Source organism: Ctenopharyngodon idella, chromosome 11 (assembly GCF_019924925.1).
Source record: "Ctenopharyngodon idella isolate HZGC_01 chromosome 11, HZGC01, whole genome shotgun sequence".
In the NCBI taxonomy this organism is placed as follows: domain Eukaryota; kingdom Metazoa; phylum Chordata; class Actinopteri; order Cypriniformes; family Xenocyprididae; genus Ctenopharyngodon; species Ctenopharyngodon idella.
In genome coordinates this window covers 27,123,867-27,139,581 of record NC_067230.1, presented here as the reverse complement: position 1 = coordinate 27,139,581, position 15,715 = coordinate 27,123,867, and the positions used below count along the sequence as shown (strand labels likewise).

General features: G+C 37.4%; 1 protein-coding gene across 13 annotated transcripts in view; it reads left to right on the top strand.

The window, feature by feature from the left end:
- The first annotated feature begins 371 nt into the window (after positions 1-371).
- Positions 372-15,715, top strand: part of cacna1da (calcium channel, voltage-dependent, L type, alpha 1D subunit, a) — a 92,591-nt gene continuing 77,247 nt past the window's right edge. For 9 of the 13 annotated variants that reach the window (XM_051912550.1, XM_051912547.1, XM_051912552.1 and 6 more), the window contains exons 1-3: positions 374-623; positions 3,543-3,924; positions 8,580-8,685. In XM_051912550.1, the coding sequence (XP_051768510.1) occupies positions 3,692-3,924; positions 8,580-8,685 (339 nt within the window). In that variant the 5' untranslated portion in view covers positions 374-623; positions 3,543-3,691. Of the gene's footprint in view, positions 624-3,542; positions 3,925-8,579; positions 8,686-15,715 lie in introns of all 13 variants that reach the window. The other 4 variants (XM_051912551.1, XM_051912541.1, XM_051912542.1 and 1 more) reach the window with 2 other exon arrangements.

The window sequence follows — 15,715 nt, the reverse complement described above, 5'->3', positions numbered from 1 at the left end:
TTATATTAAATTATATATAATGACTCAAGTGAACTGGTAAATCATTTTGTTAACGTTCATTGAAATGAATCATAAATCACTCGATATTACTTTTTAAGGCGTAAAATAATGTGAGAACAATATTGTTAACAGAACTGGGAATAATTTAATTTTACAAACAACATTTTTTATCAACATTGTTGGAATAAAAAATATCACCTAATCAAAAAACATAGCGATAAACAGCATTTTACAACAAACAAAAATAGAAAAGTAAAATCCCGCATTGGGAACAACTGAACGATGACTCAAGTGAGCTGTAAGATGATCCATTTGAGCGAACCGATTCCTTAAATGATTCAGAGTCCTCGTCACTAAAGTAAGCGCGGTTCGTGCGTGCACAGCCAGAGGGGGAGTTCAGCTCATTTCACCGTTCATCGATGCCGCGTGACGCTTAAACACGGACAACGCGCGCCGAACGCGAGGAAGCTCTCGCGCTCTCTCACGCGCAAAATAACGAATGCATACTGATGAATTTGAATTTACCGTGTCAGATCGGACCCGAGCGTTTTAATCGATGTCGGAGTTTTATCTCTGGATATAAGCCGAATCATCATCATCTGAAAGGAAAGACCTCATCAAAGGTAAGATATTCACGCAGCGGCCTGGCGTCTTTCTGGTTAAAATGAATCTGTTTAACAAATGACGGAGTGCAATCATTTTGCATCCGTGTCAGACCTGAAAAGATGCTGATGATGCTGATGCAGAGGATTTTGCGCTCGTTTTGGTCCCGTTAGACCTTTGATGTTGTCACTGCTTGTCATAATCAGTCGTTTTTTAAAGAAATGAACAGTCGGAGGCTATAAAGACGCATCACAGCTGTTGTAACTGAGCATCATTGGCATCACATAAAGAAAGACACAGATTTGGCTGCAATATATATGTAATATTGCATTTTTTTGACAGTTATTGCCTTAAAGTCACGAGCCTCTTTATCAATACGCATTAAGCATGTGTCAGCACCAAATATATGCATATAAATGCATAATTTCCGTGCTATGTTAGAATGACAGTGTGTCATTGTCCTTCATGATAGTTTAAACATCAACCGCTTAGTATCTATGGAAGCACAACAGGAAATGTTCATTAAGGAACTGTTTCATTACCAGTGAGCATCATTGTCTTGCATGGTGTTAGAATACACTGCACTTAATATCCTATATGATAAATGTGAATATTAACATTTATTTTATATGCAACGACAGCAGAGCATTTGACACATTTGGATGCAATGTCATGGGTTTTCACGATATGACAGAAGACAAATGCTTAAAGGGAAATGTATACAGGCGATATGACCTTTCCATGCATGTCTTCATTTCCTCTGCGGGGCCTAGTGGTTCAAGGACTCTGATGTATATGAGTGACATTTGTGGATCTCATAGTCCTGGGTGTGTGCTTTTTTGCTTGTATTTGAATGTAGATGATGATTTTCTTTGCTGTTGTTTGCGGATAATGTCTGTTTGTGTGTGGGGATGTTGGTAGTGTGATTCTCTGCCACAATGCATCTATTTGCAGGCTGGTTTTCATTGGGTCACGCTACACGCATTGATTTTTCCACAGGCTGTAACTTTTTTGTGACATTATCCTAATAATACCTCTGTCATTTAACATTAGACACATGTTTTGCGTTTCTTTTTTTTGCTGCCCTGGTTTGTTTTACGCTGTCTTTTTTGGGAAATTGTATGATATTTTTAGTTTTACACTGGCACATTGTATATGGTCCTTGTAGTCTTGTTGCACTGCCTCAGACTTTTCGGTATTAAATGCTTCTGGTTTCATGGTTTTGATTTTAGATTTAAAGCAATTAAACATGACAATTATGTCAGTATTTACATATTGTGAAAAGTTTTTGATGGAAAATGCATTGTTTTGTCATGCGTCATGATACGGCAGTTCAGATATGTAGAATGAAGGTTAACACTTTACAATAACGTTCAATTTTTAAATATTAGGTAACATGAACTAACAATGAAAAATACTCCTAAAGCATGTATTAATATTCTTTAATGTTAATTTCAACATTTACTAATACGTTGATGCAGCATTTCAGATATGTCGAAAAAATTATTCTAAAGCATTTATTTACTTAGTAAATGTTATTTTCAACATTCACTAATACATAATTTAAATCAAAAGTTGTATTTGTTAGTATTGGTATTATTTAAAGGCACACTATGTAAATTTTCACCACTAGAGGACGCTTATTCAAAACAAAGGCATAGCTTGATGGCGCCGAGATTGAGCGTGGAATCTTGGGAGTTGTTGTCTTCACCTCACAGCTGGCGGAAAAGAATCGGGATGGGACTCGGGCAGAAATCATGTTCGTGGATGAGATTATTAACGTTACTGTAGTATGAAGCAAAGCAGGGTGAGTACTGTGTGAGCAGAAATGAGGCCGCTGGAGCGATTGCTATTGAGAGACGAGCGCAACACTCGTCTCGAGAGCAGCGGAACTTTTATTATGCCGAAGTCGCTGCTTCTGCTTTTTCCGGTCAAGCGTATGTGAGGTAAAGCAGTGCTGTTTTATCATATTAGATGTATTTGTGTGTCGAAAGTTGTTTTAATGCTACTCTGTGTTCACTCGGTGGCTACTATGAGACATCTGTTGCACACTGCAGTAAGCTAGATTGATATTAGGCATGGTAAAACATGGTATTCGCTGTAAATCAAGAAAACGAGATTTAAACAGTAAGACTTACTGTGTTGAGCTATATAACATGATTAGTTTTCTGTCGATGAATGTATCCATCCAAACGAGGGTAATGCGGGTATGATGTCATTGATAGGCGATGCATGGTCACGGTCCATGTCCTGGTTAAAATTGCTTATTTCTCTGGATTTAAAAATTCTTGGAAACGTTTGGAATAATGTCCACAAGTCAACAAAATATATAACATTGTTCTAGTGGTTTTAGCATATTTTAATCCAAAATTCTTACATATTGTGCCTTTAATGGACCTGAACTAACGTGAACTAACAAACAGTTCTCTTTTTATTAACTAACATTAATGAAGATTAATAAGTACTCTAACAGATGTATTGCTCATTGTTAGTTAATGCATTAACTAATGTTAACTTATTATAATGTGTTATCAAATAAAGAATAGCAGCAACCTAAATTTTGGTCTAATCCTCCTTCATAAAGCCTAAAATGTAGTGTATTAGTCCTATGAGCCACTTTTATGGTAGTTTTTGACATGAAAGTGAGTAAATAATAACAAAATTATCATATTTAGATGAGCTATTCTTTTAAATATAGTTTTTTTTTAGGCCCACGTCTTTCACACATTGGACTGCTCGTGAACCTTGGTTGAGACACTGGCCTTTAGACCCAAAGACATACTGTATGCATCTTTTAGTCTTACACCCACATTGTTGCATAATATAATGTAGCGGTGAAGGAAGTCGCTGCACAGCCTCCCACTATATTCTCTGCGCTTTCTTGTGTTCTCTCTTTCAGACCACACGCATCCTCTTACTCTCCTCTCTATCTTTTACAGAGGCAAATTATGCCAGCAGTACCAGAGTCCCTCTCTCTGGTGACGTGCCAGCCTGTTGGTGAGACCCTCCGCTCCAGCGCCCACCCCTGTGCCCTCTCCCCTGGCAGGCCCATGCTGGTGGACGCCCTGCTCAGGTCCACGCCCGCACCATGAGCGCCAACGGCCCTGCTCCGCCTGCTGCGACTCCTGCCGCGCCCCCCGCAGCTTCCGTGCCTGTATCCTCGGTGGTACCGGTCGGCTCGCTAGCCCAGAAGAAGCGGCAGCAGTATGCCAAGAGCAAAAAACAGGGCAGTTCGGCCAACACGCGGCCGCAGAGAGCTCTCTTCTGCCTCAACCTCAACAACCCCATCCGCCGGGCCTGTATCAGCCTTGTGGAATGGAAGTATCCTTTACCATTTGTTAAACATTGGTTTCTGTCAAGATTGACTAATATCAAGACTCTTGAGGTGTTCAAAGCCTGTGTGTTTTTCCCCAAAATTACAATTTTGTCATTGTTTACTCACCTTCATGTTGTTCCAAACTTTTATGACTTTCTTTTTTCTTATTTCACTCAATGGAAGTCGATAAGGCCAATCAATGTTGTTTGGATCCCAATGTTCTTCAAAATAGCTTTTTGTGTTCTTCAGAATAAAAAAATGCATATAGGTTGTGAACAACATGATGGTGAGTAAATAATGCCAGTGTTATGCCATGCCATGTGTTAGTTCACCCAAAAATGAAAATAATGTCATTTATTACTCACCCTCATGTTGTTCCACACCCATAAGACCTTTGTTAATCTTAGGAAAACAAATTAAGATATTTTTGTTGAAATCCGATGGCTCAGTGAGGCCTCCATAGCCAGCAATGACATTTCCTCTCTCAAGATCCATTAATGTACTAAAAACATATTTAAATCAGTTCATGTGAGTACAGTGGTTCAATATTAATATTATAAAGCGACGAAAATATTTTTGGTGCGCCAAAAAAACAAAATAACGACTTATTTAGTGATGGCCGATTTCAAAACACTGCTTCAGGAAGCTTCGGAGCATTATGAATCAGCGTATCGAATCATGATTCGGATCGCGTGTCAAACCGCCAAACTGCTGAAATCACATGACTTTGGCGCTCCGAACCGCTGATTCGACACGCTGATTCATTACGCTCCGAAGCTTCCTGAAGCAGTGTTTTGAAATCGGCCATCACTATATAAGTCGTTATTTTTTTTTTTTTTTGGCGCACCAAAGATATTCTCGTCTCTTTATAATATTAATATTGAACCACTGTACTCACATGAACTGATTTAAATATGTTTTTACTACCTTTATGGATCTTGAGAGAGGGAATGTCATTGCTCCCTATGTAGGCCTCACGGAGCCATCGGATTTCAACAAAAATATCTTAATTTGCGTTCCGAAGATTAACGAAGGTCTTACGGGTCTGGAACGGGATGAGGGTGAGTAATAAATGACAGAATTTTCATTTTTGAGTGAACTAACCCTTTAATATTTAAAGACAATTATATGTAAGCCATTTATAGGTTGAGTCCACTGAAAAGTATCAAATACTAGCTTTGTGGTGCTATCAAAACATTGCAGTTTGAATGTATCTAACCAATAAAATGATATTGGCTTGACCAATGGTGTGAGTTGGAGGTGGGACTATCTGTCTGACCAATGGAGGATGAGGGGAGTGTTCTGGAAGGTTGTTTGAAAATTGCAATAGAGTGCTGCAGTAATGGCGTATTTTTGTAGGCCAACCCAGAAGTTAGCATCACCCTGGTTCCCTCAACAAAAACCCAATAAGATTTTTCCATTGGCTTTAGATTATTGCTGAAAATAAGCAACAAAAGTTCATGTAGTTTTATCATGATAATCTTCACAAATGAACACAGCATTTATGAATTAACATAGACTATAAATGAACTACACCACGATCGCATGACTTCAACATCAAGCTTCCAACAACTCTTTCAGTCATGACTTAAAAACAAAACATTTTCCCTGAAAGTTTGTTTTAGAATAGTTTGCACAAGCACGATTATATACACAATGAATACGAGGCTGTAAAAGCAGACTTGTGAGTAGAAGTTTGATTCCCTGAAAACCTCTGTAGTCCCATTTAGCCACTTGTTAGCAACTGCCCTTTTCAACACAAGTAAAAGCTTTAAAAAAATCACAATGATTTTATGTCGTAGAATAAAATATCTTGAGCTTGTGTTCACCACAGACCTTATTTCAGGCATTCAACCCAAAACCTCTTTCAAAAAACCCATTGACTTCAGGTCGATGGAACCAGAAGTGCTAAAATTTTAGCTTGTTTCCGAGTTTTGGCCTACAAAACGTCATGGCTGAACAGTGGGTTCAAATATTTTGTTTGCATTTTATGGAAATGCAGGTTTGCTATGACAGAATGTTCATTTCTGAGTAAACTATTGCTGTTTGTGCTGTGGATTGCAGTATATTCTATTTTAGCATTTGAACATGTGGTAAAAAAATGTCGGTCTGCACTTCAGGTCAGAGTTTGTTGTTTGTAAATATGCTTTGAAGGTTCTTCTAACATTATTCCTCAGCAAAACTAGCATATGGTGTGGTTTGCTTGTGGCCTGTGCTGAAAATAGGTGAAGGCAGGATGAAGTAATTGAGCAAATCATCAAGAGAACAGGTAGACAACTGAAAGTAGTCCACCTTTGCATCTAGAACAGACATCTCAGCTTGTGATCTCCGGTAGAAGCTTGTCTGGTGGTCTTTATTAGAGAGAATCTGTGTTCCCTGCAGTGAGGAGCACCTTAATCTCAAGCGCAAGTCAGCGTGTAAAGCTAAGCTTTGAAAAGAACATCTGTTCCCCGGCCACATAGGGAAGATAAAGGTGCTATGGCTTCCAAGCTGCAGATCTCAAACTCATCTCTACGCGAGAGGATGTATAGAACTTAGTCAGGGTAGCGCCATATTTAATTTTTGACAGGAATGTAAATGAGGCTGTGAGGGATAGAATACAGTGCGTTCAATGGATTTTACGGTTGTTTAACAACAATTTAGTTGTTCATCTGTCAGTAGACAACTCCATATAACAGTTTTGAAAGTTGTGAGTTGTAAAAAATTATGTTATCTAGGACTTTTATACAGTGCGTGCCATTGTAAAAACTGTATGTCTATCCCTCACAGCCTTGTTTTCATCTGCGTTAAATTCTATATGGTGCAATCTAAGGTCTATAGCCCAGGATGTCTCGTTTTTTTGTTTTGTTGTTTTCATACAATATAATATACAGTGAAACAAGCATTGCAGATGTGAACATTTGTGTAGGAACCTGCAAAAGCTAATGTTAGCCTAGCCCTACCATCTTCCCAGCTAACAGGGAATGTTCTCAGAACTTTAGCTAACATTCTGTCAAGGTTCTCTTAAAGTTATGAACAAGCGTTCTTCCACTAATGTTAAAATGTGAATCTTTACTCAAGGGAACAGTGGGAAAGTCAAAGAGAACTTCCCCTGAATGGCGCATAATCCAACATTTTAGTGTCCTAGCTCATGGCCTAATAAGAGTATTTAGCAGTGTAAAATTAGAACATTGCGTTGTACTGGATTTTAAAAAACACATTAAGTGAGTGCAAAAAGTAATGAGAGAGTAATGCGAGACGCAACCTTCAGTCTAGCACAAAATGTTCCCTTGACACAAAATTATGCATTTTTGTGAAAGCAGCGTATGGATTTATATTATGTTGAATGTTTAATGTAGACTGCAGCATTTTCAGGTCCTCTGACTCACACCAGTTTTATTTACAATTTGTATGTCTCACTAGCAGGAAAGCAGAGCGGCTGAGTCAGTACTGTTGTGATGGACTTTTTGCTGTTAAAACGCATGCAAGTAACTCCTCACTGCTATTTCCTTCTGACCCGCTTGAACAAACACAAGATGAGATTTAGCTGGGCCTAATAATAAAGTTGTACCGATGAACAGGGGCTGGTGTCAGAGATTGACGGAACAAAGTTCATGATCATCCAATATTTCGATGATATGTTTTTTATAGCTTGTAAACATACAATTTTTGTTTTCTGCGATGCTTTTAATATTATTGTTTTTCTAATTCTGTTGAATTCTGCTAATTAAATGTCACCAAGGAAATGTAGGTACCTAGCTAGACTCGTTATTATTCAGAAAGCAGAAGGTCTGGACTACATCACAGTTTTCATTGGACAAGGACTGCCCAAGAGGCTGTCTGACTGACATGTCATGCTTAGGGGAGTGAAAACGTGAAGTCGATGTCCCAACAATAATAGTGCGACATGCGAATAATAAATCACTTATTCAAGATAGAACCTTGTGCAACCTACTGCAACAATGGCGCATCAGTCTCCAAAAAGACCTGTTTGCAAAACACCTAAGAAGTCTGTTGGAAATGTGTGTAGATTTTGTTCTGAGAATTTCAAATCATCTAAAAGTAACAAACACAGATTACAATTTTTGGTTACACTTTATTTTAAGGTGTCCGTATTACAATGTAATTACACATTTAAGTACTGAGTAATAATAATTAAATACATGTACTTACTATAGGGTTAGGGTTAGGATGAGGGTTTGGTTTTGGGTTAATTGCATGTAATTATGCATAATATATAGTTATTACTACAGTAACTACATGTAACATGTGTAACTGACACTGTAAAATAAAGTGTTTACTAATTTTTTTTACACCCTTAAAAAAATAAAAGTATACTTTTTTGTGGTGGAGCCAATGAAAATGTAAATGAATTTCTGGCAGGAACAAATCACATTTTTGAGCCTTGTTTTGTCTTGGAAACTTTTAAATAATAGGTTTGGAGTAATTCCATTTAAATCTAGCAAATTCAAGGGATGAGCTGAAATTTGATTTGACCTTGAATTTTTTTTTCTCTCTAGTTTTCAATCTGCAGAACTGTATTATGTCACATTTTGTCTTGTTTGATTGATTCCAGAAGCAAATTTTACTTGTAAACCTTTACAAGAATGACTGAATGTGTATATTAATTGCCTCTAACTTTAAATATTCTATTTGTTCTACTCCTTAACCTTCATCTCAGGCCATTTGATATCTTTATATTGATAGCGATTTTCGCCAACTGCATGGCCTTAGCTGTATACATCCCCTTTCCCGAGGATGATTCCAACTCAACCAACCACGACCTGGTGAGTAAATTACCTTTTGACCTTTTAGCATGTTCCAGCTTGACCCCTGCCATGACCTCAAACCTCGCACTCACATTAACTGGTGTGTACATCTGAAGATGGGTCATAGGTCAAAGAGCATCTTCTAAGGGACGTATATGTCATTGTCCAATAGATGCTAAGCTCTTTAATTGTGTCCAGGTGTCTTTATAGAGCACATCATGGAGAATTTCATAGTGAGGTCTTGTGGCTTAAACATACTATCTTCTTTTAAAATAATAGCAAATGGGGACCTTTTTTTTTTTTTGCAAGAATTTTCTTAAATAAAGACCAAATACTGTTAGCAAAGCAGGCCGGATTTCAGTTGTTTCATAATAATTTCTTCCTTCGAGAACAGGCGAATGTCTTTGTCTCCTCAAACAGAGCCACGGCATTGTGATTATATGTGTATATTCCTGGAAGGACATAGAGGAAAATCTGTCTCATTATAATCTCGATGATCTTTTCTGAGAACAGATGCACATTCAGCTCAGACATTTTCTTTTCAAAATTAGTTCTCTTCCTGTCGAGAAAGTGCTTCGTTTGTACAGTTCAATTGATCTGATTTTGCACTCTTTAGATTTATATTTAGACAAGCGGAGCATTTGGATTGCAGATTTGGCGAATTTGGAGGGGGCGGATGTTCTTCGCCGTGCATTGGACCGAGAGGACGATTGTGAGTTGAGATAAGACAGCTGTTCGATCTTGTGGCGGAGTGCAGCTCAGCACGAGGGCTTCGTGATTTGTGAATAGCTCTCGTGGCTACTGGCACGGTTTAATTTACTGATTTAAATTCAGACAGGAAGGAGAAACGGCAGGCAGAGATGTTGCATCCTGTCCCCCCCAAACACTTTGACAGTGTTTCGCTTTTTTTTTTTGCTATAAAACTTAGATTTTGTATTGAAAGTGTCTTGAAATGTTAAAACTGTGCATGGAATGCTTCTGATGGACTTTAATGTGCTTTTTCATTTGTAGTCTTACAAATCAGTCAGTCGGAAATCTTGTATCTCCGAATTTTATAATTTTTAAAAAAAATAAATCATTACTATTGACCACCCTTTACGTCTGTCTGCACTGTAAAAAATCACAAGTTGAGAAAACTTAAAAGTTTAAGGCAACAAACTTCATCAGATTTTTAAGTTTTCTCAACTTGTTTTTGTAGGAGATTGAGTTTTGTATAAACTGAATACAACAAGTTGAGAAAACTCAAAAATCTGCTGAAGTTTGTTAAACTTTTAAGTTTTCTCAACTTTTGATATAGTACGGCTATAAAAGACTCACACAATGATAATCAAGCTGACATTAGGTGCTTTTAACATTAAATAAAGCACATAAACAGTACCTGAGATTATCATTCTCATACTTTGTGTTGTTGTTCCAGCTGCGACGTCGCAGAAATATAGCAGCTAGAAACTATTTCTAAAATAGAATTGTTGCATGTCTCCGTGACAGTTAGTTAATAGGACAAAAACTCTGTTTAACGTGGAAAAGACACCTTTTATCGCATGTCGCGGTGTTGCGTCTGGTTAAGACACGTGTTAATTTAGCGTTTGTTGTTGAGTCATGTTTTCTTAAATAGCCTTGTGTACCACTTCATCTTTTATAACATGAGATTTTGGTCAAATGATAGAAAAATCGAGCGCCCACATAGCTAAAATAAACTGATGAAAATGTAATGCAATGCACTTACTGCCTCAGATGCGGCCGTTCTAATGACGGACAAAACACGTAATACATTCGCTGGTCAAAAACCTCGTAAATCCAAAGTTCTGTCATGAAACTCTAGAGATCGCAGGCTAATAGGTCCTTTAACTCAACCTGCTCCTAATCACATTGCTGTTTATAGAGCACAGCTGATTGGTTCCTGCTGTATCAGTGGCCAATGAGCTTGGGTGCTCAACCTTCAAATACTTGGGTAGCATTTGCCTTAGCAGTGCAGCGCGCTTTCAGAAACCCTCCACCTTCCCCAGCTCCACCTGTATAGATCTGCTACGGGTAATTCATGTACACTATAATGTACAGCAGCAGCATGTCTTACTTGCTCACAGCAGCGTGTCGTGTATGTATTGGAAGTAGCAAGTCCTGTACTTGCTGTGCTGCAGCAGCAATAAAAGCAGCAGCAGCAGTGTAGCAGATCTATTCCGCCAGCACCAAACATATCAACATTGTCCAACCCATTACTATGCCAAACACTCAGAGAGTTGTCATGACAGAACTCTATATGAGCTTGATTTTGGTAAAATGTTAATAATATATTGATACATGCAAGTGTCTGACCATATATAAAGCCACAATATAAACTATACAAGGTTTCCACCTGACGGCGATGAAATGTGACCATCTGCTCCATTATAGTACAGTTCAGATTACCGTAAACCTCACAAACAGGGCATTGTTCTTTCAGTGCACACATGTGATAACAATACACATCCAACAAACATCCTTATCGGTCATTTTCCTCTTGCTTTGTTATTTTGTTCTTGTGTCGGTTGTGTTATCTTATCTGTCTGCGCTCCCATGTGTGTTAAACAGCGGGAGGCAATCGTGGAGCAAAATTTCATCAGGATCCCAGCAGGCATGATAACATACATCCCAGGTTGTCTCACATGGATGAGCAGAGGTCATGCTGGGAAGCCTATAGTTACATTAGAGGGTCAGAGATGCGCTAGTAGCCCATATAAACTGAACCATGCGCGATCAAGGTCTATGTGCTTTTATATTTCTAGATGAACAATTTGTGATGTTACTAAGTAAAGTATCACTATTAGTATTGCTCATACTTGAGGTTAGTGATTTGAACAAACCCTTTACCATATAAGTACAGCAGTTTTAAGTATTCTGATGATTTTCACCTGGTGGATGGTAAAACATGGCTAAAAACTCATAACTACAGACCAAGGTGCCGGATTCACAAAACATTCTTAAGACAAAACTTGAAGAATTTGAATTCATTGTAAATCATTGTAACCTCTTAGTTAGGATAACCTCAAACTTGTCTTAAAACACCAAAGGTTAGATGTTTAATGAATTTGTGTTGTTTTAAATATGATGCTTTACAACATAACAAAAGCTACATTACTTTAGCTAATGTTCTGGCAAAGTTCTCTCAGAGTTATGAACAAACGTTCTTCTAGTAACATTAATAGTTAACGTTCATTCAAAGTTACCTGGTCTTTAATCATTTTCTCAAAATGTTAACATAAAAAAGCATTAGTCAATTTGTTTATTGAACATTTTGTTTCTATTTGGGTGCTTGTCTAACCTTTTTTAAATGTTAGAACATTTGCATAACCAAGAAAAAAATAGTTTTTAAAAACATTTTTAAAACTTTTGACATGCACAGTACATTAAAAAATAATATAACTTAATGTGAATGTTAGCAAAAACATTTTTAGAACTACTATAGGGATGTGCACGAGTACGCTGAAGTGAAACCAATGATCGATAATGATCAGCCATACATGATTATGCGTGACATGAGACATGCGAGACTGAGAGAAAAAGAAAGAGTGATGGAGATAAGGAGAGAGAACAGGTATTGACAAATAATTTACTGCACTGACATGGGTTTAAAGCTATTGTTATCCGATGTTTTTGGCCTTCAAACATCTTGAAATGCACATATGTAGTTCAGAGAAATCAAAATTACCTAGCAGCACATTCCTGTCTCTCATAATACCATGCAAATTAATACAGAGACTGTCTATCGCTGATTTTAGCACCACAAAGAACACCTCACACACCTCAGGACTGCATGAGGTTGGGCTGCTTTCAAAGTGTGGAGAGCTTGAAATAGGTTCAGTGGCACAGATCAAGCATTGTTACTGACTACAAAGCAGGTTGGATGGTAATTCTCCTTTGAAAGTTTTTTCTCAGCTGAGTTTTAGTTTTAATTGTGGTTTTAGATGAAGCTCAGGGGAGTTTCATTTAGAGCACGGACTCTAATTAGGGGGTCCAGTTCAGGATCAAACGTGTCTTTGTCCATACTAAATTTTTTAAGTGTTTTTCAAAGCAAACCTTTATCACATAGCGCACACAGACAACACATTTCCTCATGTGAGTGAAATTCCCAGCTAATAGTTTTCCAGGGTACTTTTAATCCTGATCTTTAGTGTGTACTTACATTACATCATGAAAAAATGATCATGGTTTCCACAAAAATATTAAGCAGCACATCTGTTTCCAACTAATAATATTAAGAAATGTTTCCTGAGCAGCAAATCAGCATATTAGGATGATTTCTGAAGGATCATGTGACACTGAAGACTGGAGTAATGATGCTAAAAAATTCAGCTTTGATCACAGGAATACATTATATTTACAATATATTCAAATAGAAAAAGTTATTTTAGGTTGTAATAATATTTACGGTATTACTGTGATCAAATAAATGCAGCATTGATGAGCATAAGAGACTTTCAAAAACATAAAAAAAAAATAAATGTACTGACCACAGTCTTTTGGCTGGTATGTACGCAAAAAATGAAGTATAATAGCTACAGTATGTGAAATGGGACAGACCTCATGTGTTTTAGTAACCACCTGATTAACGCCACACAGTTATAAATAATTTAAATGCTTTTCAGTGTAAATTACAGCAGCCATGCACCTTTTCATTTGCCATTCTGCCACTATAGAACAACAATAACATCTGTGCTGTGTTATGGGATGTTTCTATGCCTCTTTTTATGCATGAGTTCCCTGCATATTAGGTGTCCCATTTCGAAGGGACTGCATTACCCAAAGGTCTCAGCTTTCATTTGGCCTTTCTAGGTGGTAAAGGGTTGAGTATTGGACTATAGAAAGTGAAAACTCTCAAAGGAGTGTTCCGGGTTCAAAACAAGTCAAGCGGATTCATTCAGCTTGTAAGGGATGATTTAAACCTTTTCTAACCCGTTCAATAGGACATGTAAACACTTGTGAAACACGTGAAAACTGTATGTATGTATGATGTATGCCGCACGAAACAAGCTGTTGTTGTAAGGGATAGTCCATGGCTAGCTGTGCATTAATTGATTTTAATGCACGATGTAGAGGTGAAGAACCACCCGACGTGCCATGGAGTTCATTAAAATCATTTAATGCACAGCTAGCCGTGGATTATCCTGCTTATACCATGGTCATTTGGCAGCATTGATAACTTAAAGGTCTTATTGATGTTTGCAGCACAATATTTGACCAGAAGGGTAAAGATGACGGTTATTTTTGTAAGACTGTCAGTCTCTTAAAGCGCAAGCTCACTGTATTCTGCACTCTTGCGAAAACTCCCGTCATAATAAAAAACACCTTGTTGGTTAAAATAAAAGGATTCTCAAGCGTGCATTTTTTTAGCTGTGTTAAGCTGATTCTGATTAACTTACTAACTAGCACCTCTGATAGGCCATTGCGTTCACATGCTCAACAGATATGATTTTGATTAGCTACAATGCTCAATGCTTGTAAAACAAACATGCTGTAAATAGAAACCTTTGACGGTTAACCTTAGAGCACTCAAACAAACGAGAGCATTTAAAAAAAAACAGTGCCTATCAGTGGGTACTGAATATACCCATGTACGGGGCTCCGTAATCGGCTGATATTAGAGATTCTTTTTTAATTATTCAATATATATCTGCAGATTTTGGATATTTAATTGTGATGCTGATTGAAAACCAGTGTTCCTATTTTAAAGGGATAGTTCACCCAAAAATGAAAATTATCCCATGATTTATACCATTCACAACCATTATAAACCATTATAAACTAAGCAATATTTTTAAATATATCTCGGATTGTGTTCGTCTGAAAGAAGATAGTCATATACACCTAGGATGGCTTGAGGGTGAGTAAATCATGGAATAATTTTCATTTTTGGGTGAACTATCCCTTTAAACATGATTTTTTTTTTTTTTTTATGAACTGAAAGATGATGAAAGACATATTGACGTATTGAACCTTGAACATTCTTTTAAGACGCTTAATTTCATTATTGATTACTTAGCACTGCATCAAATCAAATTAATTATAATGCAAGTACCCTATATTACAAGCAATTTGAATAACAGTTCAAAAACCTGAAGATGACTTACATTTATATTTTGTACTTTTAGAAGATTACAACTTACATTATTGCATATTACAACTTTGTATTGTCTATTCCGACCCACAAGATTTCTGCTTCAAATAGATCATGCGTCATTTTGCCAAAAAAGGAACATCTTGAGTCGAGTATTTGAGAAGCAGTCAACACATCCTGAAGCCCCAAGCTCTCTCTCCGCTAATGACGTACCTGTCTGAGTCAAACATTCCCTAGACAAGTATTCTCTACAATACTTGGCTTGCCGTTTCCCTTCCTTACATATAATATGGCGCTCAGAAATGGTGTTTGCAGCATGTATAAGTAAGGAAAGTCATCATTTGGTACCTCTAAGGTGCACAAGGCGACACACGGCCTCTTTAGACGCTCACATTTCTTCTTCAGACACAAACATAGATGCGGGGTCTGGAATAAGGTTATTCCTGGCTGTTTCTTGCACTAGATTGAAGGCTCCAGGCAGCTCCTGCTGAACACTGCTGTGTACAAGCGTGCCCTTTTCATGGCCAATAATATTCATATTCTCCAACCTTTACCACACACACAAACACACGCATGTCATGTTGTGTATCACGGTGGAAACATTTACATTCACTTCTGTTGTTGTTAAATTAAGCTAATTATTATTACTACGCCATCACCCCTTCCAGGCACCCTTTGGCATTTTTACATGTAAAATAACTCATACAAAATACAGTAGTACAGTGATTGTAATAGGCTTCTGACATGACATTTCCAACTCTGACAGACAGCATTTTTTGTAACCATGTAAAACACTGTGTGTGCCCCATTTATGTCAAATACTTCAACTTAATTCATTTAAATAAATATTCCATTCTGAATAATTAATATGATTAACTTGTCTTAGAGTTGAATTTCATGTATACAATTTTGTTTATATAATACTGATAACATGGAGCTTTTTGTCTCGCACAATTT